The following is an 18429-nucleotide window of genomic DNA, read 5'->3' on the forward strand; positions in this document are numbered from 1 at the left end:
TTTTTTTTTTTTGCACAATGTTTGTTTAAAAAATCTACAATGCTGTATGAGGAGGGGTCCGTCAAGTTTTTTCCAGCATTACATTGACTTGTCACGGCTGTCAGAAGAAGCGGACCAAGATGCAGCGTTTTCATAGTTCCACATATTTATTGACTGTGAAACTAAATGCCATACATAAATAAACTTGAATTACAAAAGCAACAAACCGTGACGCAGAGAGGACAACACACTACTCAAAAGACAATAACCTACAAACAATGAGAAACACCCCTACTAAATATGACCTCCAATTAGAGTCAACGAGGACCAGCTGTCTCCAATTGAAGGTCAACCCAATAAACCACCACCTAGAAATAGACAAACTAGAACTACAGCATAGAAATAGAAAACATAGAACACAAAAACACCCCCTGTCACGCCCTGACCACTCTATCATAGAAAATAACAACTTATATTGGTCAGGACGTGACAGTACCCTCCCCAAAGGTGCAGACTCCGAATGCACCTACAAAAAAACAAAAAACAAACAACAACCCCCCCCACCAACAAAAAAACACAAAGGGAGGGTAGGGTGGGTGAATAATGTCTATGGCGGCGGCTCTGGTTCCGGGCGTAGTACCCCCACCGCCCGCTGATCCCCCTGCTTCTGTATGTCCGGAGGAACCAGACCATGGATCATCACCGGAGGCTTCGTACCGCCAACCACCGCTGAAGACTCTGGGCTAAAAGCCGCCGCTGAAGGCTCTTGGTTGCAGACCGCCGCTGGAGGCTCCGGGCTGAGGAGCGTCGCTGGAGGCTCCGGGCTGAGGAGCGTCGCTGGAGGCTCCGGGCTGAGGAGCGTCACTGGAGGCTCAAGGCTGAGGAGCGTCGTTGGAGGCTCAAGGCTGAGGAGCGTCGCTGGAGGCTCCGGGCTGAGGAGAGTCGCTGGAGGCTCCAGGCTATGGAGGCGCACTGGAGGGAGAGTGCGAGGAGCAGGGATCAGTCTCACCGGACTGGGGAGACGCACTAAGGGCTGAGTGCTCACAGCAGGCACTGGCTGTACCGGGTTATGGATGCGCACTGGAGGGCTGCTATGTGGGACTGGCATGGGAGGCGCCAGGCTAGTAACACGCACCTTCAGGCTAGTGCGGGGAGCAGGAACGGGACGTACTGGGCTATGGTGGCGCACTGGAGGAAGAGTACGCGGAGCAGGCACAGGGTACACTGGGTCTTGGAGACGCACTGGAGGTCTGGAGCGCACGGCCTGCACCACCCATCCTGGCTGGATGGTCACTGTAGCCCGGCACGGGCGGAGCGCTGGCACAGGGCGAACTGGGCTGTGCTGGGGAATGAGGGCTGCCCTGCGTAGAGCAGGCGCAGGATAAACTGGGCCGAGGAGACGCACTGGCGGCCAGATGCGCTGAGCAGGCACACTCCTTCCTGGCTGAGTGCCAACTCTAGCATGGCAACACTGAGGAGCTTGCACCGAGCGCACCGGGCTTTGAATGTGTATGGGCGATACATTGCGCATTTCCGCATAGCTCGGTGCTTTCCTCGTCACCCGCTCCCCACGGTAAGCACGAGGAGTTGACTCAGGTCTCCATCCTGACTTAGCAAACCTCCCCGTGTGCCCCCCCCCCCAATATTTTTTTGGGGGGGCTGCCTCTCGCACTTGGCTTTCGGTGCATATAACGCCTCATAGTATCGTCGCTCTGTCTTCGCTGCCTCAAGTTCCTCCTTCGGTCGGCGATGCTCCCCAGCCTGACTCCTGGGTCCTTCCCTGTCCAAAATCTGCTCCCATGTTCATTCCTCCTGCTGCTCCATCTTTCGCTGCTTGGACCTTCTTTGGTGGGTTATTCTGTCTCGGCTGTTAGAAGAAGCGGACCAAGATGCAACGTTTTCGTAGTTCCACATATTGACCGTGAAACTAAATGCCATACATAAACTTGAATTACAAAAGCAACAAACCGTGACGCGGAGAGGACAACACAATAACCCACAAACAACAATGAGAAACACCCCTACTAAATATGACCTCCAATTAGAGGCAACGAGGACCAGCTGCCTCTAATTGAAGGTCAACCCAATAAACCCCAACCTAGAAATAGACAAACTAGAACTACAACATAGAAATAGAAAACATAGAACAAACACAAAACACCCCGTCACGCCCTGACCACTCTACCATAGAAAATAACAACTTATATTGGTCAGGACGTGACATGACTACTGCACACGCCAGAAAATCCAGCCCGCCAAATCAAGCACCACCTTCACCCAAAGCTAACACATCCAAATAACCAGTGATGAAAAACCCAGGCTCAAGAACTACTGGTGCTCGTTAGTGGTTGCATCCCATAGTCTCTTGACAGATCAAATCAAATCACATTTTATTTGTCACATGCGCCGAATACAACAGGTGTAGACCTTACAGTGAAATGCTTACTTGCAAGCCCTTAACCAAAAATGGTTTCAGAAGTTCAGAAGAAAAAGTTCAGAAGAATAAAAAGTGTTCAGTAAAAAATAGATAGGTAAATAAAAGTAACAAATAATTCAACAGCAGCAGTAAAATAAACATTAACGAGGCTATATACAGCGGGTACCGGTACATTGTCAATGTGCAGTGGCACTGGTTAGTCACGGTAATTGAGGTAATATGTACATGTAGGTAGAGTTAGTGACAATGCGTATATAATAAACAGAAAGTAGCAGCAGCGTAAAAGAGGGGTGTGGGTATCCCTTTGGTTAGCTGTTATGAAGCCTTTTGGGCCTAGACTTGGCGCTCTGGTACTCCGCCGCACAGAGAACAGTCTTTTACAATTTTTAGGACCTTCCTCTGATCTATGGTACCATTTATTGTTACATAGTCTATCCACGAGAGATTATAAAAATGTGAACACTCAAAATCTCAAACTGCCTCTCCTGATGTGTAAAGACACTACCCTACTTTGTCTGTTCACCTGTCTGTATGTTTGTCTGTCACACCTCACATGTGTCTGTGTGACTCTCTGAGGGACGCAACATTAAACCCAGAGCACTTCCTCCCAATCCTCTCCTCCCGTCACTCTCCTTTTTGAGAATGACCTCTTTCCAAGCAGTTTTTATCCTCTCTGCAAACAGTGCCTTTCAGCACCAGCTAGGGAGCATTCAAAAAACACCGCTCCCCAAAGCCCAGTGCAATTGCCCCGGTATTGTCCACACATCCGCTGCTCTGAGAACGGAGGGAGAACGGAGGGAGGGGGAGGGAGGGGGAGGAAGACGAGTTGCGAACACTCCACATGCTGCGTCTGAAATATGACAGGCAGCTCTACACACAACTCACTGTAAACTAGAGTGTTTCCGGAGGATTATTTTTTTTTTTTTTACCGAATGTTACAAACTGCAACAGATGTGAACTTAACAGAGAGGGAACAAGATTGGATTGTGGTGTTGAGAATTTCCTCTAAATGTCTGACAACAGTGGCATTGGGGAATTTTGGTCCCAAAACACTTTCTTTTTAGAGTGTGCAATGTCTATTAAATGGGTAAATTGTAAATTCAAATACTAGCTCTGCATATTTGCGAGTCAAAATGTAGTGCTGAGCTTCAGAACCACCTCTATCCTTAAATGCGGTACACCAGGTTTTGAGCTCAGAAGCTGCCCCGCTCCACACTTGAAAACAGCGATTGTTTCATAGTGTTAAAATATTCTGATAAAGCCAAGTTCATCTTAGAATATATCACTGTGCTACCAACTCAATGACACTTCAAAAGCACAGTTTGGCTCCAGTTCCTGTTGTTTTCAGAGGAGAGGTGGATAGTGAGACTCCTAGGAGGTGATAGAATATACGTCTCCTCTCATATCACCACACTGCTACAGCTAAAGCCAGGATATCAGACTCCAAAATGTCCTGACCACCACATCATTAATCACACTGTTACATTTGGCTTTGAGTAATTGCCCTCTGTGAGATACTTCTTCACACACACGCACACGCACATACACACTGCATGACAGCACAAACACACACACACACAAAAAGAGACTCACATACAGGTATATAGTAATAATCACACATACATTACTTATGCAGCATACATTCATACTTACACACTAGCACATACAGTAGAGAAACACATTTGCGTATGCATTTGTACCAGCAAATACTCATACTTTTTTTACACATACGCACTCTAGCTCACGCATACATACTCCCACACGCAGGGAATTTCAAGGGTACACCGTGCAGTAGAGGGCTGTGTTTAGGAGGTGTTGGACAGGTCATGGAGCCCTCCTGCTTGGGGAGGGGGTCAGTAAGTCTGGGCCTGATGAAATCCTCCACCTGTCCTCATTCATCAAGCCCACAACACATATTAATTATCCCACACCTTCAGCCTAACAGCAGAGGACAGACGCTCACCCCAACTCCCCACTCTCCACTCCCATAGAACACAGGCCCTCACTCACATACTAGGCTAATGTACGCTTTAAATACAGCTGCAGTACTACTATATTGATCTGAGGCCTTGGGAGTATGTCGCTGTCCTAATATGGACACCGTACAGAATGACTGTAATATGTATAATAATACGCCATATAGAAGACACTTTTATTCAAAATGAATTACAGTCATGTGTGCATACATTTTTTGTATGAGTGGACCCAGTGGGAATCGAACCCACAATCCTTGGCGACGCAATCGCCATGCTCTACGAACTGAACCACACAGGACGGTAGTACTCCAAAGCTGTGATGTTTGTATAGTAAGTCAAACTGCAAGTTATTGCTACTGCCTTATGACAAGCTGTCTTGAAAGGCATTTACTCTCATTCTCAAGGTTTTTCCCCTGAACTCCGTCCTTAATTGGGAGTGGATCATTAGTGTGTTAAGACATATTTTTTTGAACCATATTACATATTACAGTGAGACAGAGAAAGTCGTGCATCCATGCAGCGAGGGCTCTTTGAAGCACATGACAAGATAAAAGTCCTCTAAATGACCGTGCTTGGGCTTCAATGGTTGGGTGGCGACAAGTAACCCCCCTCGCTCCGAAACCCCCCCCCCTCCCTCCTAATCAGCCCATTCCCATATCTCCCATTTTGTCTTGCCACAAGTCAGATGCAGAGCACCGACTCACTGGGAAAAGATTGGTCAATTAGGACGGCCACAAAGATAAAAGTCCCATTATCTGAGCAGTGGCGGCCATACGTTGATCCAATTAATGAGGGCTTTTCAACAGTGACGAGGGCCGGACAGAGAGGGACCACTCCTCCCTGCCTGGAGCGAACAGAAGAACAGAAAGAATGATCAATTATCTATGGAGTTGGAGGAAGCACGGTGACTTAGACAGTTAATTGATCTTCATTACCTTAATTATGGCTGCAATGTGGAGCGGAGAGCTGAAAAACACTGTTGAATGATTCCGTCAGAACCTATACCCTTTTAAGTGATCTGCCGACCTTGAAACTAGCAGTGAAACTGCAGTCTGTGTCAAAGTGAGCCTAAATAAGTGAGGTGTGTGTGTGTGTGTGTGTGTGTGTGTGATACATACATACGTGCACATGCGCGTGTATGCGGATAACAAAAACATCTAAATTTATCAAAATGTTCACAACGCTTTCCTCGTTAAACATCGAAAACTCAACCATACACTCCATCCCACCATCTCCTTGTGAGTATAAATGTATGTGATCGGATCACTCATATCCTCCCAGCACACGGTTCACTGCACAGCCTGTGTGCTTCTCTCTGTCCTTGTGTTTGAATAAACAACATTCGAGATGGCAGCGTCTGTACAATATGTGTCATAAAGCTGCCACCCTGCTCTCTTTATGTCCCGACCCCTGTTCCCCAGGGAGGGGGTTGTGGGAACGTTGTGGTGACAGGTCAGTGACACTCCTGGCACCCCTGTCCCGCTCCACTCACTCCTCAAGATGCCTGTCCCCATGCCCCCCCGGCCCTGTAAATGTACATGAGACGAGATCCATTTCTTCAGGATACCATGCTTTTAGCAGGGCTAAGTGTATGCATAACCTGTCAGCTGAGACTGTGACACATTGTCTTATGTTATATTTGTTCAGAGGGATTTTAGGGTAAGCTTTAGGATGACCCTTAAAGGGAAAGATACATTTTGGAATACGTGTGTTTTGTTGTTCAACCACTTAGAGAGAAACTTCAAAATGTTTCAACTTCATATTCATCATCTCCAGAACCACCCCCAACATCAACATATGTGAAAATGGTTTCTAAGTTTTGTAGTAAAAAATATGTAGAGAGTGTTTCCAATGATGTCAGTCGTGTGCATCATGTGATTTGAACCAATCATGAGTAGGCATTGCCTACTAATTGCCTTCTAATTGTCTACTAATTGGTTGATGATGTTGGGGTGGTGCAGGGGATGATGAATATGAATATGAAGTTGAAACATTTTGAAGTTTCCCTTTAAGTGGTTGAAAAATGAAGCACACTTATTCAAAATGCATCTACCACAACTTCACACCGTAGTATGTAGCTTATAGTGCAATAGTAACCGAGTAATAATAGTAACCCTCTGTGAGAAAAGGACTAATTACATCTTGAATCCAAACAAACGGGAAATTGTCCTTAAAGTGAGTGTAATAAGGTCTTGCTGTGTGGGCAAGTGAGGGGTTAATATGATTTGAAGTCTAACAAGATGTAAACGGATATAAGATCAATCGGTTGGCTGAAACTGAGATGCAATTGAATACATTTGGAAATGTGTAAATGAACCTTGTGCTTCCCAGTGAAATTGACTTCACCTAACAAGCTTCTACCAGATATAATGAAACTGTTTAGATGGATTTTATTCACTTATAACGGCAAAGCTGATTATTTTAGATTGCTTCTTGTTTTAGTGTGTATTTTAGAATGGGTGTGTGTGTATTGCTGATGTGCATGCATGCATCTGTCTGCGTGTGCATTTGTACGCACGCGTGTTTGTGCATGTGTGTTTTATTGTGCGTGCCTTCGTATGTACGTGCGCGCGTGTGTGTGTGTGTGGCGCATCATGGCCCCTCACAGCGAGCGAAAAAATGTTTGTCCTCACGCCAATATCGAGTTTCTGCTCACTCAGAGGAGGCATCAAATAATTTAAGATAATGTGTCTGTGTATCTCCAGCCCACGCATTCTAACACCCAAGCCTAATCCCTCCAATAACCTTTGAGGACAAGGGCTTTGCTGTAATTCACCACCTAAATTCATAAACACGCACTGTGTGCGGAGGCTAAACTTTTGTGCAAATCCCACCTGAAACTGCACTCTGCACAAAACCACAGATAGACGTTTTTACTCAGTACTCTGCAGTGCAAGGACTGCTCTCTCTCTCTCTCTCTCTCTCTCTCTCTCTCTCTAAAGAATTTCTACCAGGATCAAGTGAGGGGAAATTTGAATGACTTCATGGAGTTGCTGCTCTCGTTCAGTTTACTCTCAGAATAAGCTCAAGCTTGGTTTCCACATATGTTTTCAATATGTTTGCAAAAGCACACGGAAATACAGGCACAGCTACTGTTGTGCAAGTACAAAAAGCATGTGTACAAAAATGTGTACAAAAAGCACAATAGTAGGTGACTTAAAAAATGGCAAAGATATATTGAGCATCACCATGGTTGGGACAGAACTGGTCTAAAACAAATGGTTGCACCTTGTATTATTAGTTGCACTCTATCTGAGGGAACACACAGTACCTTGGTTTTGTCATACAGGGCGTGGTTGTCAAGACACATCCCCCTCTCCTTGCTGGCAAACCTCCTCAGATCTCTCTCAAACTGCTGTGGAAGAATGTAATCACAATTCATATCTCTTCTTATCCTTTTTCATTTAATTTATCTCCCTTTTCTGCCACCCTCGGGTTACTTTATTCCTCAACAGTAAGACATCTGCCATATTAGATCAGTTCCTGGGATTTAGCTATGTATTCATTCATAGCTGCGGGAAGATGTTTTGGGGGTGGGGGTGCTGCAATTTTTATAGCCGCTACAGACGGCTATATCAGTCCACTCATGCAGGACTAGAAAAGGAACAGTACACTAATTTTGTGAATTTCTATTGCATTTTTATTATTACTTTTTTTTTAAATGTAGATTTGTTTTTAATTCAGATTTTTCAGGGGGTAATGCGGCACCCTCAGCACCCCTACTTCCCATTGCTATGTATGTATTTCTCATCATCAATGTTTTATTTTTGGTTATTGACTACTCTGTCGAGCTCTATGTGAATTGGATCTATTGTTTTTTCAAATAGTATTTTTCCTTATTCAAACGTGTCCTGAGAGCAGCTCTGCCTCGAGAGCAGAAACAAATGTGAATCGTTGCCCTCAGAACAAAATTGAATAAGGAAATCTCCACCAAGCTTGTTTTTGTTATGGTTTTAGTCAATGGAGGAATGAATGTGGATGTCTTGGCATCCGCATTAATTTCATATTAATTTGATCCATGCCTACCCTGGAGCCGGTCCAGCCCAGGAGGACAAAGGCATAGCGGTCAACAGGTGGGGCCACCAGGTCCACCCGTACGGCCCTCCAGCCCCTGCTCTCCCCTGGGTCCTTCTGCAGCCCTCCATCCCCCTCCACCTGTCCCTCCTCCAGCCTCAGGATCAGGAAGCACTTCTCGAAGTGGTCCATGGCCTCGAACCTGTGACTAGGCAGCTTGCTCATGTCAAAGGTGGAGTCCTGGTGCTCACAGTATAGCAGAATGCCCTTGTGAGGAGATAATATTAATAATTGTGGACATAGAGGCACTGTTATATAATAAAATAAACATTGACATTCTAAATGTAATATAGATATTGACATTGTACATTTTATGCTGCTACTGTACTTCAGTGCCTGATGTATTTTATTATGAATATTGAGTTGTGAATTTGCACATTTCTATATAGCCTCGCAGTAGAAGCATATCATTATGCAAATATCAAAGTAAAAATTGCCTGAAAATCAAGCAAGTTTAATCACAGGGCTGTTAGGTAAGCCAAGTAACATGAAACATCTGGAACCATTAGAAACAGATGTCTAGAACTGCCACCAGTTTATGGTCTGCCACTGAGTTAAATAAGCCAACTGTGACATCCCAACTAAAAAACAACCTTCCAAATCCCGAACAATAGGGGGCCAGTCTGACTCACTGGCACACGGTTCCACTTCATGGAAAATAAAATCACTCCCAAGTAAGACATCCCTTTTAAGCAGAAAGAAAGTCATGTAGACAAGGAGAGAGAGAGAGAGAGAGAGAGAGAGAGAGAGAGAGAGAGAGAGAGAGAGAGAGAGAGAGAGAGAGAGAGAGAGAGAGAGAGAGAGAGAGAGAGAGAGAGAGAGAGAGAGAGAGAGAGTGAGGGAGATATAGAAAGAAAGAGAAAGATGGTTGGGGGATGAAAACAAAGAAGAAAGAGATATATACAGAGAGATACTGTTGGATAAGAGAAAAGGGAGAGCGGGAGCTGAGTAGATAAGATGAGATGGGGGACAGATAGTGGCGAGTAGGCAGTAGCAGGAAGAGGATTGATTTCCTCTGGGCTTTGGCCCGGGTGGTTTATGTAGCTTCCCCAGTCCAGGAGCGCTAAGGAGATTAACATTACAAATTGTCAATTTAATTCCAGCACCCACAGTAATTGTGGGGATGCTGTGTTCCTCTTGCTGCCCATAAATCTGCCAGGCTCTTCTTAAAACGGCAATCAGCAGTAGAAATAATAACAAAGTGGCCTCCCCACCCGTTGTTTGGTAAAAAGCTGAGGGATGAGGCTGGATAAATTGAACCACTCTCAAATTCATAGACAGAGCTATGAATTCAAGCATTGACCATCCATGAAATCAAAATGATAGTTTACCCATGTTTTGAGGCATATATCCTTGCTGTAGTGTTTGTTTACATTTTCTTTGATTACAAACATTAGAGTAATACAATCTTATATTTTGGGTTCTGATGGGGATGGACAATTGAACTAAGCTCATGAGGCATTTATAAGCTAAATTCTTTAAGAAGCAATGTGTACATGTTATTGGATGCAACTGCTGATTGCCCCTTTAAAGAGCAATGATGGCAGGAGAAAGTGCAGCTCTAACCACTCCTCCTGTCCAACCAAGACACTGAGGTCAATCAAGAGACAAACACTACTGAGCCGGTACTTTCCGAACTTGTTTGACTGCGTTGCCCTACTTCATCAAAAGGAAACAGCGTTTCCCAGAGGGCATTGGGAGAGGAGATGACGACTGAGTCATTAACTGATGACATTGGAGGGACATTTACATTTTGGTCATTTAGCAGAGGCTCCGCCCCTCGTCCCTTACACCTCTGCTCCCCTTATTAGCTTCAGGCGCCAATCAGCTTGTCGTCAGAACCAAGAACCAACCATTCACTTCCCACTAGGATAGGAACAGATTAGAAATCCTCCAACTCTTTCACATACTGAATACATGATTGTTCACACGACAAACATCCTCACTACCTACATTCCACATAGATTATGAAGCAAAAGCAGCTGTAATATGACTTAAATACTGATTAAAAACAATCTTACATCAAAATGTATAGCCTAGGCAATTTCCTGTCACAAGTCGGTTGATAAAGAGAAACATACATATTTTAAAATGCTTTAATGTAGGCCACTTATTCATACACCGCTAGATATTTCTGTCCCTTTCTGGCTGTACATTTCCTTCCTTTTGAGCTTTGAATCACTAAGGATGCCTTGAGCCAAAGGATTAATGAGTAGGCAACAGTTTTACAGACCATTAAGTGTCTGAACACGGGGGCCCTTCATTTAATGAAGCCTCTGGCCACACACGCACAAATCCACCGTTAAAAAAGGGGACGTCTTAAAAGTTTCCGTCTCAGCAGCGCTGAGGGCTGTTTAGCGCAACGCAGAGCTGTAATCATCTCCTACACAGCAGGTAATGTCAGCAAGCATCCCAAAGTAAGCTTATTTCACCATAACTGTTTACAGAGGGAATTACAGAGGCGGACGTGTTGCAGGGAGTTCATCTTTGAAGGAAGTTAAGCTGTGCCTTTCGGAGAGAAAAAACAACAACACAAACGCAATTGATGTAATTCTGTGGTTTGTCAAATGTGATCTAAAAGGTCAGCGTTTTTTTCTTATTTGTTATTTATTTTGTTTCGTACTTTTTAAGTGTGTGACAAACAGCTGACAAGCAGGCTGCCACCATGACCACATGCCCCAGAGGACAAAGCGAGAGGCGGTCACGGCGATGACAGGACACGGGCTGCTGTGATCTAATGTCATATTCGCTCTGACTCAGAGCGAGAGACTTCAAACCCTCCCTTCAAACCCCAGATTAGCGTGTGTTAGCAGGCTGTGTTTGAACTGTGTTTTCCTTTGATTCAGAGCTTTACCGGAACGGTCCAGTCTGATTGCTGAAATTAAAGTGAATAATCTTTTAAAGTCTGTATGTGTGTGTTTGTGTGGGGGGAGGGATGTGTGTGTGTGTGAGTGTCAGCGTGTGCGTGTGTGTTCATCCAATGTCAGTAAAAGTTTTTTAAAAAGTCAGCTGCAGTTCTCTTTTAGGCAACACAACATCCATAGCAAATGGAGACATAAGGTTAGGTTTAAGGTTTGGGATAGGGCTAAAACAGAAAAACAAAAGTTACAAAATGATTAACTTTTGTACTAGGATTGAACCCTCAATGCTTGGTGCCATAGCTTGCGGTTTCAGCTCATCCTCAACCTCTTCCCCATTGTGCTAGCTTGTTGTGAGCCTACTAGATGGTAACAGGCACTCGTGTTGCCCCTAGTGGACATTTGGAAATTGTCATGGAAATAACATGCCACGCCAAGCCATAACTTCACCATTCTAAATATAGCGGGACAGCGAATAAATGACTGCCGACTGGGCTGCGTCGATTGTGATTTTTTAAACCCCCAAAAATGTCTGACTTTCCAATAACCTCAGTATCATTGTGATGGTGATCGGTCATAGTCTCTCATTGAATGGGTTATTCAACCAGAAAGCAAATCTACCATACATACAGGTCCTAACCTCACAGCTTACAGTTTACGTGACTCAAATCCCATAACATAACTAATTCATGCAGCCTCTGGTCCAATATATCCATAATCATATAATATCATTACATCAGTACTCAATTTAGCCAGTTAGCAACGAGCAAGCAGCAGGCAGGTGGCCTTCCGATACGATTCCGGTGTGCCGACAGCAGACTTGCTCACCGGCCTTACTGGTGGGGCGTCCGCTTTTAGATGCAAATCAACCCACCAGAGATGCAAATCTCGTCATAAGCGGCAAACTTTGCTCACCCGCTAGTGGTAGGACATGATAGCCTTCTGTGTTAGGAAGGCGAAAAATAGCAAGCGTGTACTACCATGGCAATTAATCTACAACCACCACCCGGACAGTTAGAGCAGATGATTAGTGTATGGGGGATGAGGCATCGCTCTCTCACGTTCTCTGTTGCTATTACCAGGGCAAATAGCTGCATCTCATCCGTCTACTATAGAAAAGTCTGGCTGATCTTGCTCTTGCCCCCAAGTTATACTTTCATAACCAACAGAAAAAATGATGAAGCCCCTTTTAACAAGGACATTTCCAGATAGATGTATTTTTACCTCCCCCAGGCTAAAGTAGAAAAAAATGGCCATGATATTCGGCCTCGGCCAAGAGTCAAAGACATGTGGCCCCCGGAGGACCAGATCACAGATGACAAGGTTACACGACTTAGAGTCAACCTCTGCTACCTCCACTTAATCACGGTCTCTGGTGTTCCCTTCCCTGTGGACTCGTCACATTCTTCCGCCGTGCCAAGGGACCCATTATGGGAAGTTCCTTCCCACCCTCCCCTCTCTTCTCCTCACCCAACGGTGGGAAGAACCAGCAGTAACCATCAGCAAGTTTTGTAGACCTGTGTGTGTGTGTGTGTGTGTGTGTGTGTGTGTGTGTGTGTGTGTGTGTGAGTGTGTATGTATATATATATATATATATATATATATATATATATATATATATATATATATATAAATAACAGGGCACACGTTAGCATAGGAGGTAATTATCAACAGGATGACCTTCTGAAGCAAATGAAGGCTGGGGGCGGATGGAAGTGGTGGAAGGAGGGAGGGAGATGTATTTTTAAACACAGGCAGCGATGACAAAGAGAGACCTGCAGCAAGACCCGCAGCCCTGCTCTTCATCAAACACTCCTCTCTTTTTAGCCTCTCCAACGCGACATCCATTGAGGAGGGATGACTGTCTCAGCCCACCCCATCTCTTTCTCCCTCCCTCCCTCCCTCCCTCCCTCCCTCCCTCTCACTGTCTCACTTCTCTCTCTCTCTCAAACTGTATAAACTAAGGCCAAATTGTAATAATTTTCCTTGACCAAGGCCCTTGATATTGGTGTGAATTTTATTTTATTGCCTCCTTACGTGTCAACTCATATGCACTTGGCTCTGTAATCATCCTCTCCTCCAATCATTTTCTCCCTCTCCACACTGTAGGTCACTAACCCAATTCGTCTTGGCCCTCTCGTCTTCTCCTCTGCTCTTATTACCCTCAAGTCTACAAACAGGGGATAAACTTTCATAATCTTTATCTATTGTACTTTGTGATCATTATTTTCATCCTTTTTCTGAAAATTCGGTGTCTGAAAAATAATGATTTCCCTTATGTTTAAGAGGGTTAGGCACATCATTCTCTGTCATTGCGGTAGTTTGCGTGCACTAGGATGGTGGGGGGAGGAATCACAATTTCCATACCTTGTGGGAGACAAAACATTTGTTCTTTGTCAGCACTGCTATCAAGGGTTTTACTCTCTTTTCAACTGTTAGTTTGATGTCTTGACATTTCAAGGATGCAAGGAAGTAGAATTGACCTTTATAATAAAACAGACTCTAAGGTAGATTCAACCTTTACCGTAACTCCACACTCCAACCTTTACTGAAGTGAAACCCGAAACTCCACTCGATGTCTTAAAACCGTTGAGGTTGCCATAATCCAAACATCACTGTGCTGAGCTTTTTTTTTTTACTATTGATCTTGGTAAAGAGTGACTAACCACTCTGTAACCTTCTATCTCTAGGTGAGGAGAGGAGACTGATATTTATTTTTGTACTGTATATCGTGTATAATTGCTATAATTTTTGATTACATTGAGATTTTTATGTACGCAGTAGTACACAAACTTACCTGGTCTCTAAGTCTGTCGATCACACGAAGCAGTAGCCCCTCTTCTTTTCCCATCTCAGGCATGGTCAACAGGAAGTCCACATCGTGCCCGTACTCCTTCCCCCTGAGGGACAAAAAGTGACTTAAAGACGTCCTCCATCGATTTAAAAAACATTTTTTACTGTTGAAAAGCGATATCCAAAGTATAAATACAGTAAAGTACACAAACTAAAGGCTGCAAAAATATATTTTGAGCAAATAGTGTTATTTAGGCACAACTGCAAGGGCATTCAAAGAGTTTTTCTGTTTGGGATTGCGTGATGTCATCAGCCTCCCCTGTCCGTGATGTCATCAGCCCCCCCCCCCCTTCCTTGAGGAAAAATAGAGGCGCAATAGAGAACAAAAAGAGGAACCTTTTGTATCCTAGTGTCTATTGGAAAGCAGACTGAACCAGGTTCCTCTAGGACTTTTCCTGTGCTTAACTCTATTCCGTTTATTTTAACCATAAAGACACTCCCTTGTCCTTGACAATGACAAGCATACTCCTAACATGATGCAGCTACCACCATGTTTGAAAATATGAAGAGTGTCAGGGATGTGTTGTGTTGGATTTGCCCCAAATATAATGCTTTGTATTCAGGACATAAAGCAAATTTCTTCACCACATTTTTTTGCAGTTTTACTTTAGTGCCTTATTGCAAACAGGATGCATGTTTTGGAATATATATTTTTTCGGTATAGTCTTCCTTCTTTTCACTGTAATTTATGTTAGTATTGTGGAGTAACTACTATGTTGTTAATCCATCCTCAGCTATCTCCTATCACAGTCATTAAACTGTGTAACTGTTTACATTGGTCTCATGCAACTGAGTTAAGAAGGACACCTGTATCTTTGTACTGCTGACTGGGTGTGAAAGGGATAGTCAATGTCTGCTTTTTAATTTTTTACCCATCTACCAACAGGTACCCTTCTTTGTGAGGCACTGGAAAGCCTCCCTGGTCTTTGTGGTTGAATACGTGTCTGAAATTCAATGCTCGACTGAGGGACCTTACAGATAATTGTATGTGTGGGGTACAGACATGAAGTAGTCGTTCCAAAATCAAATCAAATCAAAATATATTTATCACATGTGCCGAATACAACAGGTGTAGACCTTACAGTGAAATGCTTACTTACAAGCCATTAATGAACAATGCAGGTTTAAGAAAAATACCTAAAAAAGGAAGAAATAAAAGTAACAAATAATTAAAGAGCAGCAGGAAAATAACAACAGCGAGGCTATATACAGGGGGCACCGGTACAGAGTCAATGTATGTGGGTACCGGTTAGTCAAGGTAATTGAGTTAATAAACTCAGCAAAAAAGAAACGTCCCTTTTTCAGGACCCTGTCGTTCAAAGATAATTCATAAAAATCCAAATAACTTCACAGATCTTCATTGTAAAGGGTTTAAACACTGTCTCCCATGCTTTCTTAATGAACCATAACCAATTAATGAACATGCACATGTGGAACGGTCGTTAAGACACTAACAGCTTACAGACGGTAGGCAATTAAGATCACAGTTGTGAAAACTTAGGACACTAAAGCGGCCTTTCTACTGACTCTGAAAAACACCAAAAGAAAGATGCCCAGGGTCCCTGCTCACCTGCGTGAACGTGCCTTAGGCATGCTGCGAGGTATGAGGACTGTTGATGTGGCCAGGGCAATAAATTGCAATGTCTGTACTGCGAGACGCCTAAGACAGCACTACAGGGAGACAGGACGAACAGCTGATCATCCTAGCAGTGGCAGACCACGTGTAACAACACCTGCACAGGATCGGTACATCTGAACATCACACCTGCGGGACAGGTACAGGATGGCAACAACAATTACACCAGGAACGCACAATCCCTCCATCAGTGCTCAGACTGTCCGCAATAAGCTGAGAGAGGCTGAACTGAGGGCCTGTAGGCCTGTTGTAAGGCAGGTCCTCACCAGACATCACCGGCATCAACGTCGCCTATGGGCACAAACCCACCGTCGCTGGACCAGACCGGACTGGCAAAAAGTGCTCTTCACTGACGAGTCGCGGTGTTGCCTCATTAGGGGTGATGGTCGGATTCACGTTTATCGTCGAAGGAATGAGAGTTACACCGAGGCCTGTACTCTGGAGCGGGATCGATTTGGAGGTGGAGGGTCCGTCATGGTCTGGGGCGGTGTGTCACAGCATCATCGGACTGAGCTTGTTGTCATTGCAGGCAATATCAACGCTGTGCGTTACAGAGAAGACATCCTCCTCCCTCATGTGGTACCCTTCCTGCAGGCTCATCCTGACATGACCCTCCATCATGACAATGCCACCAGCCATACTGCTCATTCTGTGCGTGATTTCCTGCAAGACAGGAATGTCAGTGTTCTGCCATGGCCAGCGAAGAGCCCGGATCTCAATCCCATTGAGCATGTCTGGGACCTGTTGGATCATAGGGTGAGGGCTAGGGCCATTCCCCCCAGAAATGTCCGGGAACTTGCAGGTGCCTTGGTGGAAGAGTGGGGTAACATCTCACAGCAAGAACTGGAAAATCTAGTGCAGTCCATGAGGAGGAGATGCACTGCAGTACTTAATGCAGCTGGTGGCCACACCAGATACTGACTGTTACTTATGATTTTGACCCCCCCTTTGTTCAGGGATACATTATTCAATTTCTGTTAGTCACATGTCTGTGAAACTTGTTCAGTTTATGTCTTAGTTGTTGAATGTTGTTATGTTCATACAAATATTTACACATGTTAAGTTTGCTGAAAATAAACGCAGTTGACAGCGAGAGGACGTTTCTGTTTTTGCTGAGTTTATGTATATGAAGGTAGAGTTATTAAAGTGGCTATGCATAGATAATAACAGAGAGTAGCAGCAGTGTAAAGGGGGGGGGCAATTCAAATAGTCTGGGTAGCCATTTGATTAGATGTTCAGGAGTCATATGGCTTGGGGGTAGGAGCTGGTTAAAAGCCTCTTGGACCTAGACTTGGCGCTCCGGTACCACTTGCCGTGCGGTAGCAGAGAGAACAGTCTATGACTAGGGTGGCTGGAGACTTTGACCACTTTTAGGGCCCTCCTCTGACACCGCCTGGTATAGAGGTCCTGGTTGGCAGGAAGCTTGGTCTCAGTGATGTACTGGGCCATACGCACTACCCTCTGTAGTGCCTTGTGGTCGGAGGCCGAACAGTTGCCATACCAGGCAGTGATGCAACCAGTCAGAATGCTCTTGATGGTGCAGCTGTAGAACCTTCTGAGGATCTGAGGACCCATGCCAAATCTTTTGAGGGGGAATAGGTTTTGTTGTGCCCTCTTCACAACTGTCTTGGTGTGCTTGGACCATGATAGTTTGTTGGTGATGTGGACGCCAAGGAACTTGAAGCTCTCAACCTGCTCCACTACAGCCCATCGATGAGAATGGGGCGTGCTTGGTCCTCCTTTTCCTGTAGGTCACAATCATCTCCTTTGTCTTGATCATATTGAGGGAGATATTGTTGTCCTTGTACCACACTGCCAGGTCTCTGACCTCCTCCCTATAGGCTGTCTCATTGTTGTCAGTGATCAGGCCTACCACTGTTGTGTCATCAGCAAACTTAATGATGGTGTTGGAGTCGTGCATGGCCGTGCAGTCATGAGTGAACAGGGAGTACAGAAGGGGACTGACCACGCACCCTTGAGGGGCCCCCATGTTGAGGATCAGCGTGGCGGATGTGTTGTTACCTACCCTTACCACCTGGGGGCGGCCTGTCAGGAAGTCAAGGATCCAGTTGCAGAGGGAGGTGTTTAGTCCCAGCGTCCTTAGCTTAGTAATGAGCTTTGAGGGCACTATGGTGTTGAACGCTGACTTGTAGTCAATGAATAGCATTCTAACATAGGTGTTCCTTTTGTCCAGGTGGGAAAGGGCAGTGTGGAGTGAAATAGAGATTGCGTCATCTGTGGATCTGTTGGGGTGGTATGCAAATTGGAGTGGGTCTAGGGTTTCTTGGATAATGGTGTTGATGTGAGTCATGAACAGCCTTTCAAAGAACTTCATGGCTACAGACGTGAGTGCTACGGGTTGGTAGTCATTTAGGCAGGTTACCTTAGTGTTCTTGGGCACAGGGACTATGATGGTCTGCTTGAAACATGTTGGTATTACAGACTCAGACAAGGAGAGGTTGAAAATGTCAGTGAAGACACTTGCCAGCTGGTCAGCGCATGCTCAGAGTACACGTCCTGGTAATCTGTCTGACCCTGCGGCCTTGTGAATGTTGACCTGTTTAAAGGTCTCTTGGCTGCGGAGTTCATGATCACACAGTCGTCCAGAACAACTGA

The 18429-nt window shown here is 44.9% G+C and overlaps 1 protein-coding gene across 2 annotated transcripts in view; it reads right to left on the reverse strand.

The window, feature by feature from the left end:
* Positions 1 to 18429, reverse strand: part of LOC115193964 (DNA nucleotidylexotransferase-like) — a 170966-nt gene that overhangs the window by 30864 nt on the left and 121673 nt on the right. Inside the window, exons 8-10 of one of the 2 annotated variants that reach the window (XM_029753132.1) lie at positions 14122 to 14224; positions 8419 to 8673; positions 7664 to 7744 (exon numbers count right to left, since the gene is read on the reverse strand). In XM_029753132.1, coding sequence (XP_029608992.1) covers positions 7664 to 7744; positions 8419 to 8673; positions 14122 to 14224 — 439 coding nt within the window. Of the gene's footprint in view, positions 1 to 7663; positions 7748 to 8418; positions 8674 to 14121; positions 14225 to 18429 lie in introns of both variants that reach the window. The other variant, XM_029753131.1, reaches the window with a different exon arrangement.

This window comes from Salmo trutta, chromosome 5 (assembly GCF_901001165.1).
Source record: "Salmo trutta chromosome 5, fSalTru1.1, whole genome shotgun sequence".
Taxonomy (NCBI): domain Eukaryota; kingdom Metazoa; phylum Chordata; class Actinopteri; order Salmoniformes; family Salmonidae; genus Salmo; species Salmo trutta.